Consider the following 25,191-nt stretch of genomic DNA (forward strand, 5'->3'; position numbering starts at 1 on the left):
TAAAAATACCTTTAATTGTGGAGGAAAACTAACTGAATGTAGTTTGTTGGCTGAACATAACTCAAAAAGATTGTTAATTTTTGACCTCGTGCGTTTGACTGCACGCGTAGACAGAAAAACATCTGATTTGAGCTGTTTTTATGCAGTAAAGACGCAAAACAGACCCACAAAATTGCAAAATCTACAATATAATTTCTGTTTTGTATTGTGGAGACGGTTACATTTTTTAATTCCTTCGATTTTCATGTTGATCTTGAATAAATTAATGAATTTATCCAATTACTGTGCATACCTAATAACTATACTTTCACCCACTTAATATATTGTGTATTTATTTATACATGGAATATGATAAGTACAATATTAAATGTACTTTTTGACCTCCTCTGTGCTCCTTTGATTCATTTCTAGACTTGTTAAAGAGACCAGATGTCTGTAATTTTCCCCCAAACAAACCTAAAACACTTTACTTCGCTTCGTTTTTTTTTTCCATTTGTGAGTTTAGATCATGCTGGAAGACTAATCAATTCATCAATCCAGCTTTACAACCAGCAAATTGCTCAGAATAAATAAAAATAGAAGAGGAATTGATCTGCTTTGGAGCGGCACACCAGATCTGGCAGGAATACAAAATACTATCCGGTTTTATTCTGACTGACTCCATCGGTTATTATAAACTGTGTTAAATTCGGCATTTTAACATCCACTATTTACCTCCTGAATGGATTTTGAGTAATAAAACTGCTAAATATGGACAATCTGTGTCAGCACTGAGAGCTGAAAACAATAAAACGCTTTTGTAACGCGACAATTTTTAGCACCGTTTGAATAAAACCACAAATATGATGGAATAAATGTAGACGCTATTTTAGTGTCAGAACAAAGAGGCCTCTGTGGGTGTTGCTTCTGTGATAAGCCGGGTCTATAGGCGATTCTACACACAACAACATCAACACAAATATGCATAAAACACACCAAACCAGCTCAGTGGGGGTTTTTCTCTGCACCTTCGACTCCCCTCTCACCTGATTGTTATTCAGGACACATTTGGCCCACTTCAACCTCCACTCTTCTCTACAGCAGAGGGTAAACTCTGCATATATATATACACGAGTGTATGTGCTGTCTCCAGTCCTAAGAGGTAGAATTAACCCTGAACCTTAAGATACAGCACAGGAAATGTCAAACAAAGACTCCCACAGCAACATCTGCTGTGGAAATGTTAATGCATGTCTGGACGATGCAATGAATTTAACTCAACACATCATTTTTCTTTCTTTTTTCTGTGTTTTACGCTACCATCTGTTGCAGGAATAAAGCAAGAGGAAACCTCCAGTGCCATAAATAAAGTTCCCATTGGAGGCTGGCTGCAAAATCAAGTCAGTCCCCGTTAGTTTGACTCATTCTGTTAGCGACCCGTTTCCTTTTTCAACAACCTCCAAGCAGCAACCCACCACACTGAAAATTTCAAGCTTTGTTGAGGTACTAAATTGTGCATCAATGTGGCCCTGCTAGTGTTTTTATTTTCTGTGGATAATCCATTTTAATGCGTGCAAATGTTCCACCAAAACAACAGTATTCTGAAGGGGCACCATCACTGCATCCCGGGCTTAGCTCAGCCGTAGATGACTGTGTTTTCTTTAACCCTCCTGTTGTCTTCACTTATGGGCACCACAAAATATTTTTTCCTTGTCTAAAGAAAATCAAAACAATTCCCCAAATTTCTGAACATTTGCAAACCCTTCAGGAAGAAAATTCCAATAATTCCTTAAACGCTTTATTTTAAAAAAAAATCTCCCAAATTTGACAAGAAAATTCAAATCCAAACAATTTTCAAAAATTTCCCAAAAATGTCGAAAATGTGGACATCAGAAGTTTCACTGTGAAAAAGTTTTTCTCACATTTTCAAACTTTAAAGCGACGACACGAGGGTTAAAGAAATCAAACAAGCCAGAATGTAATCGTATCTTCTTGTAAAATGACTCAAACGCGTAAAAGCCGTTGGTATTCATGACTTTTCCAAAGAACTGATCGTTACTGTGATGCACGTAACATCTTTGTTTACATTTTTGCCGGAGTTCCGACTTACGGCGAAAATTGACTTACATCGGGCCGTAGGAACGGAACTCCGATGTAAGTTGAGGACCCCCTGTATAGAGTTTTTATGTCCTTGATTATGATTTAACCGCTGCGTTAGCGTAGGTGAGTGTCATAGGTATTTATGCACATATGCGGAACTCTGAGGAGGTTTTCCTTCACATTGTGATCTTATTGACACCCCAGATTCTTCCTCGTCTGAACCACAACAAACCTACCCAGGAATTACTCTGATTCTTAGACCCTGTGAGCATTTACAGCCCCATCTTCATTCCAAATCTGGACCAGATACAGCAGCTAACCGTTGTTCTAAACCTGCTTATGGATTAACTTAATGTACACCTACTTGTATCTTACATTCCTTCTGCCCCCTAGTGGCCCAGTCATGTTCCTACACATAGGAGTAGTACAACAGGAGGCGTCGTACCTTCAGCCTTGGCCCGGGTCTCTCTCGCCCCCTCCAGGTGTCTCTCGATGCTGCCCTGACTGTAACACCTGGTGAACGGAACAGGTGACAGCTGACTGTCCGCCTCGACCCGCTGCTCCAGGATCGGAGAGAAATCCACCGAGGAGTGGGAGTGGGTGGAGTAGGTGGAGGAGAAGGGGTCCATCGCCGCCGCCGCCTTGGTGGACGGCGACCCTCCGTTGCCTCCGTTCCTGCGTTTGCTCCTGGCGATCTCCGCGAAGGAGGTGACCCTGGGCGGTGGAGGCGGTGTTGGAGCGGCGCCCTCGCTGAGCCGGACCGGGCAGCTCAGCATGCGCTCTAAAGAGCCGAGGCGAGGCGACGGGGATTTGTCCAGGTTGCGGTCGTAGCTGCGGGATCGTGGACGGCTTCCCGAGGCGGCGCCGATGGCCCCTCGACCCACCATCGGAGGGGAGACGTTCACGTAAACCTGACCTTCAATCATGGCGTTAGAAGCTTCAGCAGCACCGGCCGCCTCCTTCGTCTTCCCTTCCTCTTCTTCCTCCTCATTATCCTCATCGTCATCATCATCTCGCTGAATGAAATAAAAGAAAAACAGTCAAGCTTTCAGCAGCGGTTCAGGAGATAGAACAAAGCGCCAGAAGGCCGGATCAGCTTTGACACACTGCCTCTGTTTCTGACTGATATTAAAACCCTTCAGCTCTATTTAACGGCTAAAATAATCCTCAGACATGATAACAGCCAGAGTCTAAAACGAGCCAGACTCACGCCAGAGTCACGGCTATTTAAAGTCCAGGGTCACTGTCACTGTCATGGGGCTTCACTCCAACTCATCTGATCCCATTTACAGGCTATTTACTGCACATTTTCAGCATCATTTTTCTTTGTAATCTCTCCAAATCACTACATCTGCTTGCCGTTATTAAATTATTCCTTCTTTCCTCACCTCCTCATGTTGTATTTCTTATCACCTCACTAAATAACTATTACTTGTTGGAGTAAATGTGCTGAATTCACTCCCTAGAATTAATTAATTCCACATATCACCCCTGGCAAACTGTGTTTCTCCGAGCAGAACTGTAGTTTTTTTAAAATATATTTTGCTTGTTTTGGTTATGTAATCATCATCTGAATTCCTTAAATGAGTCATTTTCACTTCTACCTTCTAACAAATGCTGCAATTAGTGAGCAAATCTGTATTTTTTATTGCAGATAATGAGCCAATACTATTTTACACACAGCATAAATGCACTAAAGACGCTCGAGTTTCTCTCTTTGAGTCCTTGCCAAGGTTGGAAGGTCACTTCTATTCAGTACACTATAAGAAAAAATCATATTTTGGGGGGATTTTATCTATTTATATTTCACTTTCTGTTGCTTTTATGTCATTAGCTTGATTATGAACTCTATTCTGAACCGAAAGTACCTTTATTCTGCACGTTTACTCGGTTAATTTACATTTTTTTTCCTATTTTATTGTACACTTTATCTTCTGCATGCCTTTGTTTTCACTCTTTATTCAATATATTTTAATATTATTCTGCTTAATTTTCTGTATTTAATTGCATCTGATCGATATTATCAATGTCACTTGCAACATTTTAAATTGTTTTTATGTGCAACATGTTGATAATTCATTTTTTAGGTGCAATATTCTAATTTTATCGGCAAAAAATGTCATTATTGTGCGCTAAATTACTTTACAACCTCAGAATCATTGCTAGTATTACTTGTTGCTTTCCCATTCTTGTGTTATTTTAGCTTATTTTCTTTATTTTCTGGAAGATATCCTGTTATTTCTTATCGCTTTCATATTAGATACTGCGTTTTTTCACATTTTGTGGCAAAATAATTCCTTTAAATAATTTAGTTTTCTTAACAATATGTGGTAAAAAAAATTTCCTTGGAATAAATAAAGTCTTGTCTTGTTTTTGTATCTTTTAAAAGTTAGGTTTTTAAAAAAAAAAATGTTTGCCTGTAAAGCGCTTTGAATAATCATCTCTGCTAAGGCTGTATAAAAAAACTTACTTAAAAGCCGTTTTTATAGGAATACAGAAATAGTTCTTCAACCTAAATCTCTGTAAAATAAAACTCAAGAAATAATTGATGAATCTTACAACTGGGCCACATGTTCAGGTTGTATTTCTGTTTAAAATTAGCCCAGCAGGATTCTGTTCTCACCCTGGATGACTCTCCTTCTTCGTCCTCCTCCTCTTCCACGCCTTGCTCATGGGCCCGCTGCCTGAACAGGAAGTACTCGCTGGGCTGAGTCGGCGTCGGGCTTCCTTTGCTGTGTTCGTCGGAGCAGCTGTTGACCGAGGAGCCAGCGGGACTCGGAGACGACTGGGACGACAAGTCGCAGGTCACCAGTTTGTAGTAGTTCTGGGTGGCGACCACCAGCCGGGCCTGACTCTGCAGGCAGGAGGCAAGGTCGCCCGAGGACCCGGCGCGAGGAGGCGGGTGGAAGGAGTTGCAGTTGGCGTCGAGGTCCAGGAGCCCCTGGTGCTCCACGGAGCAGGAGCAGGTAGAGGAGGTGGACAGGTGAGGCTCCCGGATGAGGGGGAAGGAGGCCTGCTGGTGGGACGGCGGCGGCTCGGTCGGGGAGGTGTGCAGGTCCAGGTAGAAAGCTCCTCCGGTCGTGTCCCGCTGGTGCAGATCGGACACCGAGGAGGTGCAGGAGTGGTCGGTGGAGCTGTTGAGGTTGGCGGTCCCGGACGCCGGCGGCTTCTCCGGGACGCCGTTGTTCATCTTGTTGTAGATGGCGCTGAAGTTGACGAGGACGCCGTCGGAGCTGTTGCAGGACGAGTCGCTGCCGTAGCCCTGCTGGCACTCGGAGAACGGCTCGGGGAAGTGCTGGGGGTAGTTCTGGGGGTAGTTCTGGGACAGGGTGCAGCAGGAGCAGTGCTGGGTGGACGAGCCAGACGAGTACGAGCCCGTCTTGCTGCTTCGACCACACCTCATCGGGTGGTCTTCGTCTTCCTCGTCGTCGTCGCCCCAGTCCTGCTCCCCGCAGTCCATGGACATGTTGGAGCCGCTGCTCCCGTGGCGCCGCTGGCCATCTAGGCCCAGGATGTCCAGGTCCTCCAGGTGGGCGGACAGATCTGAAGCCACGCCTCTCAGAGACTCCCGGCTGCTCCCCCCCACCGAGCTGTGCAGAAGGAACGGCTCGGAGGCGAATCCGAGGTCGTGCAGGTGGAAGGGCGCCAAGCCGTCGGAATTGGCGTCGCTGTGGAGGTGGAAAGACGAGTCCTCCAGGTAGCCGCTGAGGTTGTCGCCCTCGTCCTCCTCCTCTTCCTCATCCTCGTCGTCTTCGGTGTTCAGCAGGAACGGATTGTGACGCAGCGGATTCCTGTTCCTGGGTTTGGCTCTGGGTAAGGTGTGAGCGGTGATCAGCTGGTCCTCCGAGTTGCTGGAGGCAAACGAGGAATCGTCGCTCGCCATGCTGCCTCCTCTCCCGCCGCCCTTCCTCTCCCTCCCCCCGTTGGAGGCCCAGGAGCCGCTGGAGGTCTGGATGAGGCTGCTGTAGAGGAGGGCTTCCCTCTGGAGGACGTCTCTCTCCGGGAGGGAAGTGGTGCGACTCAAGCCCAGGTTCTCCGGCGGGCTGAAGGGGTTGCTCCTCTTCAGAGAGCTCCCGCAGCCTCCCTGCCGACGGCCCGACACCTGGCAGTGCACCAGGGGGATGTGGTGCACGATCAGGGTCTCACCGGACAGCTTCGGAGGGCTGTCCATGGTCCAGGAGGAGGGAGGCTGGGAGTGGAGCTGGAGGAGGGAGTGGCTGAAGAGGGGGAAGGATGAAGCCTGCTGGGGTTTGGTTTTACTCTCTGTTAGCTTGGTGCAGCTCTGCAGGGCTGCCAGGGATTTGAAAGGAGAGGTCAGGGAAGTCTACGCCGTGGTCAGAGTGGTACATCTGGAAAAAATACAGAGACACAGAGAGCAGAGCTGTTAAGAAAGCAGCAAAAAGCACATTTTTAAATGCAGGCTGGAGGCTACGAGGTCAGAAAAATCATGTCGAACATCACCTGCAAACCTCAGGAAAGGCAAATAAACACTAAAAACTGAGAATTATCTTGCATAAATATCGTATTACTTGTTGTCAGAGTTAAATTGGGAAATTATGTACGGAGATGGAACCTTTGTGAAATAATGTTGCAGCTCACAGATCAGACACAAAAAATACATTTTTGTCTCTTTATCGAAGCAAGAAATTGTGAAAATGGAAAAAATATATAGATGCTGTGTAGTTTAGATCAGAAAATGAACCAAACCGCTGCTTAAAATCCAGATTTTTCATCAAAGTCTGTATATTCTACGAGTCATTTTGTGAACTAAGCTACACGATTAGTTCACAGACTGTCAGAAAGTCTAATATCAGATTTTTTTTTCTTTTTTCACAGCTTTTGGCTTGAATAAAGGGACTAAAACATAGAACATCTTAGTGTTTGTGTACAGTTCATGGAATTTAAATGGGATTAAACAGCATTTTTCCTGGTGTTTTGCTCCCGTTACATTTTTACTAACTTTTCACTGTGAAAAATGAGCAAAAATGTGAAAAACAACCAGAAACATTGATGTATAATTCCATTTACATAACATTTAGGGGCCTGCTATGAACAAAAACAAGCCAACAAGGGCCAAAAATTGCGCACAGAGGACAAAATGTTCTATATTTCAGTCCTTAATGCAGGGATAAACACTGGTTCCCACCCTTATGCAGCTCAAACTTCCCACCCTGTAGTCATGCTGAGCTCATCCCATGATATCAGACTTTAATGAGGCCTTCTGGAGCTGCAGAAAACGCTGCGCAACTGTTCTCACACAGCATCTCCACCCACCGTAATGATAGCGTCGCTTCATTCTGACCGTCCCGAATAGGATTTAAATAATCTACGAACTCGGCTAATGACCACAAACGGAGCTAATCTGAACCAGCGACGGCAGAGGGGCTGAATCCGAACCACTGAGGGAGAGCAGAGTGAGTCAGCAGCATGTGAGGTGGAAACAACGAGCAGCTGATTCTGAAACAGGACCGTGATCTCACTCACATATCACACCCAAAATAACACGAACACACAACGTCCAGCCGCTGTTTCACTCTGCATCCACCGTCTAGTTCCTCTTTTGTTGGGTTAACGAGGTATTTAGCTGATAGCTGACTTTAAATGACTTTTATCAGAGGATGATTATCTGCATCTATTCTGACATCTTTCAGTTACGATCAGAAACATCTTATGAAGCTTCATTCTGCAAAGTTCAAGCACCTCTCTGGTATCTAATTGCATTTATTCTGACAGATTGCAGGTTATTCGCTGTGTAATAGATTGTGAAACACATTACGGATCATTATTATTTCAGGTTTAATCAAAAATTTGACTGTCACACACGTGTGACGGAAAGTTAGTTCGATAATTAATTCGGAAAATGAACCTTAAAATCAAGATATTTCATCAAAGTCAGCATTAAACAGATTTTTTTTAAATAATAAAAAACAAAATATGTCGAATATGATTGAGGTTTGTGTTGGAGTTCCGTGTTATTGCACATTTTTTGCACCAAGGTATTGATTTTTATGTTTGTACATAAGTTCCAAAATATCTGTTGTTGGCCTCATTGATCCCTAATAACTGATATCAGTCCCGGTTAACCCCGGATTAAAATTATTTCTACAAATAGATTCAAAAAAATTAATTAAAGTGTCTTAAATGCAGCTCTACACAGTGGCTTTCACTTGAATGTAGTAATTCGGGCTGGAAGGACCAACGAAAATCATGAGTCGACGATTAAATTTAACAGGAAGTGAATAAATCTTTCTCTATCGGTTAGCTATTAGCTGCAGCTCGAGCACACCAGCTCACCTTCAACTATCAAACAAAAAGTGACGCCATATCTGGCAATTATACAGAAATCTTTAGTAAATCCATGGATCCAGACTATAAGCCGCATCATTGCCAAAATCTAACCACTTGGTCCTTGTGTCATTTCTGACCTTCCCTGAAAATTTCAGCCAAATCTGTTGGTCTGTTTTTGAGTAATGTTGCTAACAGACAGACTGACAGACGGACAAACGTACGCCGATCGTCACAGAACTCCGCCGCATTTCTAGGCAGAGCGACTATACGCTACAAACTGTAACATCGGACTAATTCGGTCATGCATATTCGAACCAAAAACTGATTCTAAAGAGGAATAATGACACAGAAATCTCCACCCAGGATTGGTTCTTTGGCTTTTTATAAACATACGAAACCCTGAAATCTGTGTTTCTGTCATCAGCATGTTGCAGTTTTAAGGCGGAAATGCTCAGTCATGGTTATTTCACTCATAATTTGTTTTCTAGTAAAGGAAAAAACACTATTTGAACAAGTAAGCAAGCTAAAACTTTTTTATATATACTGATAGAAGTGTTGGAAAGTGTTCCTTGTACATAAAACTACATTTCCCATGATGCCTGATGCCCTGCTGAAAGACGTATTGCAACGCTCTCTCATCTAGAATCACACAGAAAATATTCTTCATCGCTTTTTTATGTTTATTTCCCAACTATCCTTGATTATTGTGGAAACATTTAGTTCATATTTCACCTTAAAACTGCCTCATTTGGCTGCTTCTGGACTGATTCGTGCTGCTGTTGCCACGGTTTCAAAGCAGCTTCACTATCTAACGGCAGCCAGATTAATCACATTTGGCTTGCTTTATTCTTTTTTTTAAGTGAAATTATCCTTTGTAATGCCTTTAATTTTTTTCCAGTAGAGCAGCAGAAGGAACAATATGAGCTGGATTAGCGCCGCTGCTTTAATCGTCTGAGACTAACACCTGCTTAGTCCAACCTAATCCCAGGTACGGTAAGTCGATTAAACGGCAAATTTGAAATTAAATTTACCACCTTAAATCCCTTCAGTGTGTGGGAAAATGTGGGTGGAGAAAGTAGCTTTGTATAAACTATTTATTTTGATTAATTCAGATAAAAATAACACGGATGAGACCTTTATGAGTACAAGTAGAAGCCTGAGTCTAAAATTCTCCTTCATCGTTTTTAGAGTTTATAAGGAGAAGATAAAGGGAAGCTGAGGCCACAGACAGCAGCCCTGAAGCTAAATGTTAGCGGTGAGACGGTAATAAGTGAGAACCCTCTCTTGACAGACGACCTTTTCAGCGGAGAATGGAGTGGTATTTGCGGTGAGGGAGGCCTCGGCTTCACCTGAACACAAGTGGAGTTCAACCTTTTTATCTCGAAGCTGCGAACAAAGACTCCATGAAACGCTGCGGCGGGAATAAATCATGACATTTTATTAACTCTGGCACACACTGACGCCTTTTTTTAGCATCTCGAATCGATCAATTATTGAGCGAACTGTAATTTGTCCTGGTATTTAAAAATATACAACCTGGAGTTGCACGATTATGTCCAAAAATGCTAATTATGATTATCTATTGCAGTGTCACGCTAAACCATCTGAGAGATTTGAGAGGCATGTTATCTTTCAAAAAACTGGTAAAATCACATTATTTATCAGAGCCAGAAGGTTTAAAATTAGAAAAATTAATCAATTATTTGTCTTTCTGACAGTCTGTCTACTAACCACGAGAGACTTTTGTGTTTTCTTGTAAAAATTACAAAATCTAAATATAAAATCAGGACATTTCATCGCTTTATTCTACATGTCTCATTTAAAAATTCACTAAAAAATAAACCGTTTGCACTAAAAACATTCTGTAAAAACTAAAATTTTGCACTTCTTGTCACAATCAAGATGCTATAAAAAAAAACTCAGCTGCGACCAATAGCCGCATAACAAAAATTCAGCAATTTATCGGCTGAAGAATAAATTGACAATTTCAAAGGTTTCTGATGGAAATTTGGGTCTATTTTTCAAATGTCATGGATTAAAGTAAGTCTTGATCATAAAATAAATGACGGAAAAAATGCATCTCGAATTAAACAACTTTGCAATTTAAAAGTTATAAGAAAGTACGATGGGAATTTGTGGTTATTTTTCAGTCGTTGTAAAATAAAACAAGTCTGAAACATAAAATTAACTACTTATACAACTGTTTAAGTTTTTAATTATATACTATTGTAATAGTAATTTACCAAAGTTAAGCACCTTGTAAGTTTGTTTGAAAGTTAGTGCACAAATGAAGATTATCATCACGATGTATTGATATCTGACCCTGCTGTGGATTGATGTATTTTGGATTAACCATGCGATAGTGGCTAAAAAAAAGCCTGACGTTCCACTACGAAAGCTTTACAACGTCACGGATAAAGTCAGAAATCTCCTTGTTGCGTGACAAAGAGGGCAAACAGTCAACTCTAATTAACCCAAAATAAGGTGAACGGTAATGCTTTCATGTGTAAATTCTATTTAAATGTCTAATATTACATTAAACATAACAAACTGCATGTGAGACAATGTTATGAGACCAAAAACGCAACACAAGTGAGCAAGTTCCTGGATAGAAAAATAAGTAGAAAATATTCAGATTTCAGTTGCTGCATTTGACTCCAAGTATCTTAAAACATTTTTTGTTCATTTCTAATCTAAACTAACATGTAAAAATAGAACAACAGAGTCTAAAAAAGGGCAACTTTTCAGGTCGATGGTTCCTACAAGTGGAAAGTGGCTTTAATGACACGAGCTTAGCGATTCAGACGAGCGCAGTTAACAGCAGACGAACGGTAATGGATTTAAGAGATTAGCTGCAGGGTCATGCCATTGTGTAACGAGTTCAGAGCAGACAGAGTTAGACTGACTCTGACTTCCACTACCAGCTGAGGTTATCTTTAAATGAATTTGAATTTTGTGAATATTCCTGTAGGAAGAAACTAAAATGTCGAAGTTGAGGTAGTTGGGTTTAAATCAAAGAAATTCCTTTGACAAGTTTAAAAGTTAAGGTGCAAAATTCTACATTATACAGTACGTTATGCTAAATTACTCGACCTACAAAAGTAAACAGGGAAACCCCAATTAGTCCAAAGATTCCCCATGAGGTTGTAGGTTGGATAGCGTGAAAAATATCCCTAATATGCTGATTATCTATAAAAAGGAGGAAAAGACGTAAAAATTAGAAAGAACGTTAACTATTAGCACATGAAAGGTTATAAAAAAGGAGACCAACATCAAGTTTGCAGCTTAAAAAAACACATATATAGAAGAAAATCTGACTTTCTGTGCAAGATTCGAGGTTATCGAGGGTTCTTCACTTCTAACCAGGTTCATCTCATGCTAATCCTGGGAAAGTTGTGTTAAGAGTTTAGGGCATAAATACACATTGTCCACTGACCAGTCAGTATTCAGAGCTGATTTATTTCCTGGTAAAGGCTTCAACATTACACAAAGATCCATCAGAGCTCATTGCCCAGATACTGAGACTGAACGTTTTAGTACTTTTAGTCTGTATTATGTGTTCAAAATTGTCATATTTCTCTAATACTATAAGTTTGCCCTTGGTTTGTCAAATATGTCGCTATGGGACCAGTCGATCTGTCCATCTTTGTGATTGGTCAACTAATACCAAACGCAAATTTGACACCCAAGAGGTCGTAGGTCTTGAATTTGTTGTCGTTTACTTTCAATTTTTCTGTTATTTTAGCTTTCTGATTAGCTTAAACCACCAACATTTTGAGTTTAGGTTCAGGAAAATGTGATATTTGTTCAATTTTTCTACATGTTAGAAGCTTGGATAAAGTTTAGCGGCAAAAATACTCCAGTAAGGCTGGAAAAATTTGCTTGATTTGGGTTAAAATAAAACTCTCAACGTTTGAAGCTTGTTCGACATTTTCTTCGTTATTCCATCTAATATATGATTGGTTGGCTGAAAAGGAGCAACAGTGAAGCAGTAAAATAAACAGCAAAGTTTGGGGTCATCCAGGCAATTTCATGTTTTCCATGAAAACTCTCACTTTTATTCATGTGCTAACATAACTATATAAGGATTTTCTAATCATCAGTGAGCCTTTCAGCACCATTAGCTAACACAATGTAGCATTAGAACACAGGAGTGATGGTTGCTGGAAATGTTCCTCTGTACTCCTATGGAGATATTCCATTAAACATTTCAAGTTAGAATAGTCATTTACCACATTAACAATGTCTAGACTGGATTTCTGATTCATTTAATGTTATCGCAATTGAGAAAAACTGTTTTTCTTTTAAAAATAAGGACATTTCTAAGTGACCCCAAACTTTTGAACGGTAGTATATTTGTGATATGTTACAGGAAATACATTCCGTGCTAAATGTTGTTGTATATAGTTGTATATAAACGTAATTTAGTGTTCTTGTTGGGTGCTTTAATGATGGTTTGCATCTTATAGAGCATCACTGTTGATAAAGTGTTAGTTGTCAGTAGATATAGCTGTCATTTTACCTCTCAGACACACTATATATGTCAAGGACACTTTCATAGAAGTTCCTAAGAACCAATTTCTCCGCGTCGCCATCGTCTCCTGTATTCTGATGGTGCACAAACTTTACATCAGGGGACGCTGGTGAAGTTCACTTCAAATGTGGCTCTACAAAGGCTCCGACTGCACATCAAACACTCGCTTCAAACCGATATGACACAGAGATCCTTCACATAATCTGAATTCAGAGGCGCAACTCAACAGACACCTGGGGTTTACGCTCTGCAATGTGCTGCAACTCATCATCACAAGTCAAAAAGTGTTTTAAAAGTGTCAGATGAAAATCTTCAACTCATCCAAGTCAACAGTGGAACCAAAAGTCAACATCTTTCCAACAGGTTCAACTCAGAAAAGACTTAAATTAGATCAGATTTGTCCAAAACCATGAGTGGAGAAGCCCATGAATGAGTATTTTATTAGTTAAATCAAATTTTGTCTGAACTCCAAGCAGTTTCTGGGCATTTTCTTTGTTCCTCTCACATTTTTAGTCACTGTGGGCTCATTTTTCACTGCAATATAAAGTCTATGGAAACTGAACAACCACGACTAGAAGTAGACTGAACTCCCAGATCTCTTCTGTGAAATATAACAAAGTTGTAACGTCATAGATCACAATAAGAGAAAAAAGCTGAATTTCTTTTATTATTACAATTTTTTAAAAAATTAATAAAAGACCTGTAACTAACATGTCCACAAGTGTCTTCAGCGCTGGAGGATAACGGTGGCTTTACATGCTATAGAACTGTTTAAATTCCTGCAACGTCTAAAAACTCATGATTTTTCACACTACTCTGTTCATCATTTCCATGTTTACCATGCTGAATGTACCGTCCAACAACTCGCTCCTCTGTTCACTGTTTCTGAGCCCTGCTTCATTTGTTTCACTGATGTAGTACTTTTATTTTGTCTTTGTCAACACGGCCTTCAGTTCAGCCGAAAAATCTCTGAATTATTGTCACGAAACCGTTGGTCACACTTGAGTCACTCGCGGCTTTCTGGTTGCGCAAAGGAACACAGAATTCTTTTGTTTTTACAGAATCAGGTTACTGGGAATGGTTTATTTTTGGTAAATTTTTAAAATAAGATAAGACATGTAGAAAAAATAGATTTTGCTAAAAGAGCCTCATTTTGGTTAGAACCGTATGTCACGTAAAATTAGCTGAAAGACTGTCGTAAAGTTGAAAATACAACATTTTTTCTTGCTTTTTTCTTCACCAGTTTTTCATTAACTTTAGCTGTGTGACAGTGGAGCATTTTTCTGGGAATAATCTATAAGCTACCTGCTGCTGGGAATGATGCTGGTGTGAAGTTTGCTGAAACTGATATTCGTCTGGTGGTTTAGTCGCTACAAACATCTCCACATGTCGTTATCTGATCCACTGGTGGAATAACAGCGAGTGCAGCTTGTTGATGAAAACTGTAGAACTCTAGATTTCCACTGTTTTTCATAGCAACTGAACATAATCCCGCAATCCTGTGACTTTTATCTTCCTGCAGCCGTGTTCAGATTAATCACAAACGCTTGCTGAATGCTTGTCAGAACAACAAAAACACCATCTGGGATTTGTGTACATTAACAGCTGCTGCTGGGGGTCAGTTTCATGCAGCATTTAAAGCTCCATCACGTCCTGTAAGGTGTTCCGGTTCAGTCCTCACTTCAATAAAAGGGTTTGTTCTGTATTAACACAACTAGAAATCTGAGTGTCAAACTCATTATAGTCCAGGGGCCAATTTGATACCAAATGACCAGTAAAATCACAGCATAATAACCGATAATTAACCACAATTCCAGCCAATTTCCTTTGTTTTAGTGCAAAAATATGCTTTCTGAAAATGTCTGAAAATTATCTTTTTCCAAAATATTAACAACCTGCAATTTCTTAAGAAAAATAAGTGATATTTCAACATTATGTCTGTCTAAAAACAAGAAAAAATATGACAAAAATGAGACACAAAACAGTAAAAGTGGGAAACAAGATGATACACAATGAGACAAATGGCAGGAAAAAAGTGACAAAAAATTGACGAGACAAAAAATGACAAAAACAAGAAACAAAAGAACAAAAGTGTGAGACAAATGACAAAAGGCAGCCAAAAAAACACAAAACGACAAAATATGGCAAAAATGAGACACAAAACAAAAACAAAAAAAATGACAAAAAGTGAGACAAACAATTAGGAAAAAAAGTTGCAAAGCGACAAAAAAATGGACAAACGACAAAAGTCATTCAAAAAAACACAAAACGACAAAAGCAAGACAAAATAATACAAAAATGAGACACAAAAACACAAACAAAATGACAAAAAAGGAGACAAACAACAGGAAACAAAACAGAAAAGAGACAAAAAATTGGACAAAAACGTTGCAAAGCGACAAAAAAAATGGACAAAGAAATTACATACATCACATATATGAGACAAAAAATGATAAAAACGAGAAACAAAACAACAAAAGCATGGGACAAATCACAAGTCAGCCAAAAAAAAACACAAAACGACAAAAAAAGGAGACAAACAAAAGGAAACAAAACAAAAAAAAGACACAAAAAATGAGACAAAAAAGTTGCAAAGCGACAGAAAATGGACAAACGACAAAAACACGAGACAAACGACAAAAGTCTGACATAAAAGGCCAAAAAACAACAAACACAAGACAAAATAATACAAAAATGAGACACAAAATGACAAAAGAGCAATGAAATATTTTACTTTATGATCAAAACAACTTGTCATGGTCAAGAAATTATTTTAAATTTACAGTTTTACAAATTTACAGTTAATGTCTTTTTACACTTCGGCCGGATTGGACCCTCTTGAGGGCCGGTTTTGGCTCGTGGGCCACATGTTTGACACCGCTGCTGTAAGGTGTTCCGGTCTATTCATCGCTCAAATAAAAGAGTTTATTCTGCATTAACACGAGCAGAAATCTGAGTTTCCTGTAGAGCAGCTTTGTGTTTGTAAAGAAAGAGAGAAAAAAAAACACTTTCTCAGGATTTCTTAGAGCCAGCTTCCCATTGGCCGGCTTTGTAGCTGGGCTCTCTGATGTTGCGTGGGAAATGAAACCTGATTGGTCGAGCTGGGCCTCTTTGTTCTCATTAACCCGTTATCTGATCTGATCTGCTGTAATCTGGGAATAACACAGAACGTGATGCTGCAGCTGCTGCTGCTGTTGTTATTACCTCACAGGGAAACAAAAAGCTGCTCTCAGTTGTTGCCATAGCTGCAGTTTAATTTCAGTAAAAGGAAGGAACAGAAAGTGTGGAGGAATCTGTCAGTGATAAATGGTCCCAGTAAGGCGGCTGGTCTGCTGAAAGCTGAGAGAATAATGGCTGAGTCTGTTCAATGGATCTATTCACCGGTTTGTCTGTTTCTATGTGAATAATGTGGCAGCCTGCAGACATTCATTTAAGTCTTTACAGGACAACATGGAGGCCAGACATACAGCAGCTGAGATGAATGCATTAAATACGTCACAAAACGGATCATAAAAGCTCATAAATACTGCATTTTTTATGAAAAACAACAGCCTATAATTAAATACCTGCATTAACATACTGATCTGTCAGTGATTTTCTTACAAATAGGTGATTTTTTTAGCTGTAAATTTGATGACGGCCTAAATAATCCAACGTGGGATATAAATTTCCAACCAAATCACACAGTATTCAGGTCGGTAAACCAACAACAATCAGCAAAATACTAAAAAAAAACCATTGGTTTGTGGGTTTGTGTGGAAGCAGCTGCTGAGATATTTATGCTCCAGGTCAGAGCTCCTCGTGCAAGTCGTTTATTTTGGGTTTTACAAGCTGTTTTGGCTAAGAGTTGTAAAATTTATTTACTACACTGATTGCTAAAGAAAGTTATAGCCAGAATGAGAGGAAATAAGGAGCGGCAGAACGGTAAGAATTGGGAATAAATCACTTCTGTTGACTGGGGTTACATTTACTCGTGCTCAACAGTCATTTTTGTGGTCAGAAATAACAGAAAAATACACATATTTCTGTTAAATATGGGAACACAGTCATTATCTCTACTGGAGGTGGATTCATCATGTTTCCATCATGCTTAGTCACCTCCCTAAGACTTATTCTGAGCCACAAAAAAACCCTGATATTCCTCTGAACTTCCTTCTTCATTTGGTTTTCTTCTGCTTCAGTCTTTCCTGAAACAAGATTTTCTACTCACGCCAGCACTCTGATTACTGGCAGTCGTATACGATTCTTGGGAAAAAAACATTCAGCTTATTATGTTTCCCGACAACCAACGCCTTAACGGGTTGGTTGGAAAAGCGGCATGGCTGTAGCTTTAGAGAGCAGGGTGGGAAATTGGACCTATTTATGAAACGATGAGGAAAAGGAAGGCAAAGCCGCAACAAAGGACATCCTCCCTCTTATGTCATCGAGGCCGCACTTCCAGGAATTAGTCTGATCCCGGGAGGAGGGCGTCCAGCGAAGGTCCACAGTTACAATGATGGATGTGGCTCGTTGAAGGCGATCTGTGTTTTGTTTCCTCGTCGCTACACGAGGACAGATGACGGCATTTTCCGAGCACAAGAAATCCAGTTGTTGGGGTCGTTGCCTGGATAAATGTGGTTTATGGGTTTTGTTGTGGTTTGCAACACATTCCAAGCCTGCTTATCCTTCTTTTCTTCTCTAATCAGTACTGTAAATAAAGTCAACATCGGGCAGGCATCACCCATTAATGTATTTAAAACTAAGCTGAAGACCCAGCTCTTTTCTTTTATATATGAATCTTAAATTGTTTGTTTAACTGATGTCTTTTTTTTATTGTTCTGTTTTTTATTTTTATCTGTTTTATTTATCCTGTTTTTATTTCTGTGTACAGCACTTTGACGGAAAGCGCTTTATAAATGAAGTTATTATTATTAGTTAGAAAGTTATTAACATCAATAATCAGTAAATATACAAATAGCTCTTCTACAATATGCAACCCCGCAAAAATCTGTGTTTTAACTTTATTTAAATCTGCTAAAAACATCACTGTTTTCCAAATATTGGCCATTATTTTCACTATCTTTAATTTTTGACCTTTACAGTAACCCACTTTTTTTTGTTTTTTTTTTGGCTGAATCATTTTTATTGATGAAACTGTATTTTGGACCTGCTATACCCTTACATGTAATATTTTTACTGCTGTTATTGCAACCTAAAATGTTTTAAAACCCTATTTTTTAACCAAATTCTGCAGATTTGTAGATGTGACCTGAGATGCCCCCAAACACTGCAGACGTTTCTGCATCTGGTGCTTTCATTTTCCTGCCTCGGTGATTCTCTGAAAACAAGCAGCGCTGTCCCAGCTAACTCATTCCTCCATTTACCCTCCGTTTCTTTCTCAACAGCGGCGATGTCTGGCTGCTGAGTTATCGGCTCAGTGTTCTTTCTGTCCGCCCAGTGAATGAAAGAATGGAGCTTTTGTCACCATCTCTAAAACCCCCACGAAAAGAAAAAAAAAACAGGAGGAACTCCGCGACTAAACAACCACGAAGGTTTCTTGGTGTCGCCTCATATCGCTGCCTTCGACTTAACAAATCGAACTTTGATAAGCAGTTATTCTCAGTGTAACCAGGAGGAAATGTCAAAAAGAAGCGGAGACAGACAGAAATAAACGATAGCCGGGAAATGACCCAATGTCACAGAACACTGAGGCACGTAATCAGAGTGGAAACTCACCGTCAACTGCAGCCAAGTGGTGCAAAGATAAAGCAATACAATCAAAACCAGATTTGCTCCCATTTTAAGTAAAAACCACTGGGAAACTGCTACTGTGAGGGCATAAATACACGTTCTATGTGCCTGTAAAAGACAGAAAACAAGCCACTCTGAGCGAGGATGTGATGTTCTGTGCTGCTGGAAATAAAAAAATGCCACGTCGTTGTTGGGTTTATATCCGTGTACGGTGACCATATAAGGACATGTAGTCGGTTCAACCTTGGACTGATGTTAACGTCCTTAACAAGAGAATTAGTTCTGTCATTAGCTTCAAGGGCGTCCTGACACGAAAGGCACAAGAAGAGGAATTTATGAGCAGTAAGGAGACCAAAGAAGTCATTAGGACTCACCGTCTGATGAGCACGAAGGTCTAAAAATACTCCAGATTAACACTGTCATCTTGAAGATATGCGTTCGTTGTCGATGTGAGCAGCTGTGGAACGCATTCTGAGTCATGTTAGCTGCACAAAGTTGAGATTGAGACTACATTTACTGACAATATCTGCAGATGTAATACTAACAGACTGCTAAAAAAACAGCAACTGAGAATGCTGACGGACAGCAAAATGTTCCGTTTTAAAAATTGTCAAAAATAAACCATTTATGGTAACCAAATTCTGTCAAAAACAAAAAATTCTGCACTCCTAAACGCAACTAAAGAGCCTGGTCTGACTTGGCTGCAACCAACCGTTGTGTTACAAAAATTCTTAGACTTTCAGGTGAACTGCAGGCAGTGTTTACGCAAAGCAGAGGAAACAAGTACGGAAACGAATCAAACATGTAAATAATAAAATGCATCCAACATGGAGAGTCATATTTTCGTTTCTTGTGTTGGTAAAACTTGTGGAACTCAAAGAACGTCAACTTTAGCTTTGGATATTTTGTGATTTGAGGTATTTTAACTGTTTCTTACTGGGAAAAAAGCTCTCTCTATACTTCTAGTAATGGTTGTAGTGTTTCCATTATATCACATTTTAAAAAAACAAAGAAACTTTATCCAATGCCTACCAATCCTGCCTTGTTTATTATAGTGTTTATTTCATTAGAAATGATTTGCCTTTTTCAGCTTTTCCATATAAAGCTGAAAGCTGAACACAGGCGTTGAGCTGATGTCCAACTACTCGCTGATACAGTTAAACCTGAGGCCTTATTAATCGATCCGCTATGAAAAAGCCTCTACATGTCCAACACATCATCATCCCTGAAGCTGGGAGAGATTCGGTGAGGTAAAACCTTTCCTTTAAAAGTCTAATCAAGCATTTAAACATCAATAAACGACCACAGTGGTGCATCTCACATAATGAGATGCCAGGTTTGTTGCGGCGGGAAGTCTGCTAATTGCATTCTGGCACCAAACAAAACGAAGGGATATTTTCCTCCTGAGCAAAATAAGCCGAGGAGAAGTCTGATTTGTTGTGAAGGTAGGTCCTCAGAACTCTCAAAATGATAATTCTCTCCTGAAATCTTCACCGAAAAGGGATTAAACAAAGCATAATACTCGTTTTGAAGAGTCTGAATCGCGTTTTCTCTGCAATAATATTTAATATTCACACTCAAATTCCACCTAAAACTACAAATTGTTCACATGAATTAGCTTAGTAGGTGTAGCACACTTAAACCTTAAGCTAATTAAGCAATTTTCACGCGTGATGACACACAAACGGTATAAACACAAGTGGATCCCTTGTGTGTTGTGAGCTGCAGCTAAAGATGAACACATGACCTTGATCCCAGCTTCCCTCAGGGCTTAGTGCTTCGTTTCCCTCCTCGCCTGCCTGCACTCCAGGAGCTTACAGACTCTTACATAACGGCCGGCCGGCGCGTTGCCACCACTGACAGGTATTAGTGTTAGCAGACATCCAGACGCAGCAGCAGGAGAGGCGGCAGGCAGCTGCTGGAGGCTTAAAATGACGGAAAACCGCCCGAAGATTAGCGGAATTTGCACAAGAAATTATACTTCTGTGGAAGCTCTGTTGGGTTAATAAACACCTGCATGAAGCACTGATGACTTCCAAGTGGTTTCTGTGAACTCCACTGCAAAATAAAAGCTTTTTCAAAAAATTTCAATGACAAAACAAGTTGAAATTGAGAAGCATGATATGTTTTCTCTTAGAAAATGTTCTTTTCTTACACTAGTTCAGTTCACAGCTTTCTGGAAAATCCTCTAGTTTCATTATTGACAGAAATGCTGGATGTTTTCTTGATCAGTCCACGAGCTTTCTGGTCTTCAAAATGATCCAAAACAACTCTAAATTCTATACACTTCACCGTTTCCTGTGTTATTTGGCCATTAGAGTCAACTATTTTCATACTCTATTAATCAGCTTGAGTCATTTTTAGGACAATTTTTCTTATTCCAGGTTCTTAAATAGGACTATTTTCTGGTTTTGTTCCATCTCTGTGACAGGAAACTGAATATCTTTGGCTTGTCGACAAAACAAGACAAAAATTTTCACTATATTCTGACAATTTACACATCCAACGACCAATGTATTAAACCGAGAAAATAGTGAAACGGTGAAATTAAACGTTAAGTTGCAGCCATATTGTCCAATAAAGGAAGCGCAGAGATATTACGTTTGCCATCATGTGACAAAGAAAAAAAAATGAAATTTTTACTTTTTACAACCATGAAGCAGCAAAATTTCTGTTGATTACTTAAAAATTGTTTCAGCTTTAATTTAATTTGCAATATATAACCTTAAAGAGACTCTTTTTTTGCTTGATTACAGTTTTTATTATATATTATTAACTAAGGTGCAGTAGAGAATGGTCTGACAGCACTTAATTAGCATTCTGCTGTATGAGTGAAATAAACATCTTGATTTGTTTGTATTTCTTTAAACCGACCCCTATAATCCCAGGATGCAGTGATGGTGCCCCTCCAAATTAACAGCGTCTGGGGCAGCTGTTGTGATGGAATATTTGCACACTGGGATTAAAATGGCAAAGCATTTGGTGAATGATCGCAATCTTGAGCAAAATTTGAAATCTTCAGCGAGTACTATGCTATTTGAAGATTGTTGTTGTTGTTTTCGACAGCAAAAGGGGATTTCGTAAACGGTAACGTGTAGATAGTAGATGGAGAGAAGGAAGCTGAGATAAATGTGAGGTGGAAATAACTAGGGCTGGCCCGAAAAGTGGTTTCTGGCCTCTGAATATTTGGGCCCTATTAAAGATGAATATCCGGATATTCGTTCCGCCTCATAACGTCCCACCGGGGGGTGGGTGGGGACGGCCTGAATAGTCGGATCCGTTGGTCTGGTCTCCGGGTCCACATTTTGCCTTCGTTTAGTCTTTAGTTAAACTGAAGAATTCCCAAACACCGGTCTTCAGCATCTTGTCTGGTGTTTATGCAATGAAGTGAAGCGTGACTTCAGAGTCGGCAGCCACCCGGCCATTCGGGTGGAGGTAAGAAACACGAATGGAGGAGCCGAAATGAGCCGAAGAACACGGCGGGATGAGCCAAAATGGGCCGAAGGGAAGGGGCGAGCTCCGAATATTTTCGTCTGGGGGGAGGAGGGGATGATCACATCGACATACGTGTATATGTTATAGACATATATGTATATGTTTATGTGATCACAGGACGAGATGAGCCGAGGTGGGCAGAAGGCGGAGGGAAGACAGCAACGCCGCATATTCTTTCCGCCCGGTGACGTCCGACGGCGGGAGGGGGGGGCGAATATTTGGATACCAAATTAATATCCGGAGAGTGCCGTAGCGAACGAATATTCGGATATTCTGGATATTCGGGTCCAGCCCTAGAAATAACAAATTTATCCCCCAAATTTACATAATCTGAGGAATTTGACCTAACATCTGACACTATTTTGAAGGGGCACCATCACTGCATCCCGGGCTAACTGTGGTTGGTTTGAAGAAATGCAAACAAACCAGCCCCCACAGCTAAATGCTAATGAGGTGCAGTCAGACCATTCTCCTTCAACAGGTCAAAAGACAGAAAAATCACTAAATGTTTAGTTTTAGTGGCAGCTATTCTTACACAATCCCCATCTACAGACGCTTCGGGGCCTCTGCGATGTTTCTGCAGCAGACATTTTGACTTGTCGTGGTGGGAAACTAGCTGCCTGGTAAAGCGTGACGATGTGACGGCGAGGCAGCGAGCACAAAAGCAGCACCTTGAAAGTGAAGCAGCTAAACAGAGCTGACGCATTACCCATTGAATTATTTGCCTTTCAGCTGTGACAGCTCAGATTTAAGCAGCTGTTAACTGGACAGCACTTTGAAATCACTGTGGCAGGCTGTTACAAGTGAAGATGCTGGATTTCTTTCAGGGCTTCAGGCCTCAAATTGTTGGTTTTTGGTTGTGCAATGATGCAAACAAACAGTTAAGGCAGGGTCAAATGTAGAGGAGAAATTCCCTCACAGGGATAAAACACACATGCAATGTAAAGATGCATAGATAAAATGCAACAACACTGCCTTCTAGCTCCAAAAGCAGCATCTCTGATTGCCTCCAATGCTGAAGCTGTCCTTCCTAGTGCTCTCCTCTTTCTCTGATCCAGCTCCAAACACCTCTCCGTCTCTTTTCGATCCATTATTCCTCCAGTTCCTCCCATCCCCCCTTCCTCGACTCCACTAAATCCTCTGCTCCTCTTCCATCCACTGCAGTGTAATACGTCTTACCTTTACCCACTTCTGCTCCTCTAATCGCCTCTCTCTGCTCTCACATCCAGCTGAGATGGATTCTAAATGTTTCCCACCTCACCATCCCCGCTCTGCTTTTAGTGTTTCACGGCCACAGCGGGATTCGATCTCTGTCAGTGTGTTTGGAAGAGACAACATTCTGGCCTTGTTTTCCATCTATATCTTTAAAATCTGCAGGAGGAACATCTGTAAACGTGACTATTTGGAAACTCGAGGGTTTTTTCTGTAAAGTTACTTCAGCAGCAGGAGTCATTGCAGTGAAATTAAAAGCAGCTGGATGGTAAATGACTTTCTCGAGAGGAAGGAAATGCTATTTTCCCTGGTCAGTGCTACAAAAAACTAAACTTTCATTAAGAAACTGTGGAAATTGGACCACAGCAGTGTCAGAAAAAATATGTCAAAAACAATGGAATACTGTACCATTGAAAAACGGTGAAATTAGCAGCAAATATCTGATGTTTGTTGATAATTTTACCTCATTTAAATACAGTTAAACTGCATAATTTTACTGTGAAATATTGTAAATATCACCATCCTTTAATCCGTAACATACAGAATCTTTCTTTCTGATAAGAGCAGATATCTTTTGAAAAAAATGTAGCTGATATACGTAATAAATAATTTAGCCAGGTTTTTATACTGTCTGTACGAATCTCTAAAGCAACTGTTTAAAAAAGAATTTACCATTTTTCAGCGCTTAATTTCCACAATTGGTGTTACAAATATTTGTAAAATATATTTTTTAATTATTTAAATATATTTTTCTTAAAAAAAACTGTAATTTTGCAGTCAAATGTTTTAAAAAGAAGACTGAAATATCATTTGCAAATAAAAAAAGACTGTTATTGTGAACATTATTTACAGTTTCAGGCTGTTTTTTTTACAGCTAATATGCTAATTAACACATTTTTTTCTGTGATTTTTACAATCAGTTTACCAACATTTAAAATAACAGTACATTGTTTTAACAATTAGAATTAAAAAACATTCACAGTGTTAATTCTGACGTGAGTTATTAAGGTTAAGTGTAACTTGAGCATTATGTGCACATTTGTGACATTTGGTGAGGATTTTATGCTGAACAACAACGTTAGCATTCGTTATTCCACTTGCAGCATGACTCAATGATTAGCTAAACCGACTAAATTCTTAAAAGCAGTTCAAGGGACCTTTTCTCTTTCTTTTTTATTAAATGCATGTTTGCAAGATTGAAAAAATAAAAAGCAACTGACTGATCATATTGTTTGAAACTATTTAAGTTTCAAACAATACTTTGAACAAGAGCTGGGCGATATGAAACAAAACAAAAAATAAAATCTCCAATTTTTTTAGCCATCTTGGGCGATTACGATTTTACTCGATTTTTGTTGTTTCTTTGTGGTCTGTTTGCTATGGCTAGTGCTAGCCATGCCGCACTCTCATAGCTGCCAGCACTCTTCCCATTGTTGTGCTGCTACTCTTCGTTTTCACAGTACTTTTGCAAACCTTGCACATGGCTGTAGTTTGCTCTGTGTCAGTCTTGTCAAAGCCGAACCACTTCCATATAATCGATGTAACATGAGGCCCTTTTCTCGCGACCAACTCTTCGTCTGCTGTTCTGTCCGCCATGACGGGGGTGTGAGTGTTTTGGCGGCAGGAGATGAGAGGCGGAAGCAAACGCCAGTGCACAAGCCGTGAAAGGCAGAAGAAGAATCTGTATTGTTATATATTTAAGCTCACCTCGATTTTACGATTTGGCAAATTTTCAAATCGTCAGGTTTTAAAAAAGCGAATTAATTCGATTTATCGCCCAGCCCTACTTTGATGAGTTGAGGCAAAAATGCTGCATTAGCTGATTTAAAAACCAAGTTGAAATTGAGTTAAAC

The 25,191-nt window shown here is 40.1% G+C and overlaps 1 protein-coding gene across 1 annotated transcript in view; it reads right to left on the minus strand.

Moving 5' to 3' along the window:
- rusc2 (RUN and SH3 domain containing 2) overlaps positions 1 to 25,191 on the minus strand; it is a 58,056-nt gene that overhangs the window by 24,169 nt on the left and 8,696 nt on the right. The window contains 2 exon segments of the mRNA XM_051950395.1: positions 2,525 to 3,095; positions 4,703 to 6,428. Coding sequence (XP_051806355.1) covers positions 2,525 to 3,095; positions 4,703 to 6,250 — 2,119 coding nt within the window. The 5' untranslated portion in view covers positions 6,251 to 6,428.

The sequence above is a fragment of the Acanthochromis polyacanthus genome, chromosome 7 (genome assembly GCF_021347895.1).
Source record: "Acanthochromis polyacanthus isolate Apoly-LR-REF ecotype Palm Island chromosome 7, KAUST_Apoly_ChrSc, whole genome shotgun sequence".
Taxonomy (NCBI): domain Eukaryota; kingdom Metazoa; phylum Chordata; class Actinopteri; family Pomacentridae; genus Acanthochromis; species Acanthochromis polyacanthus.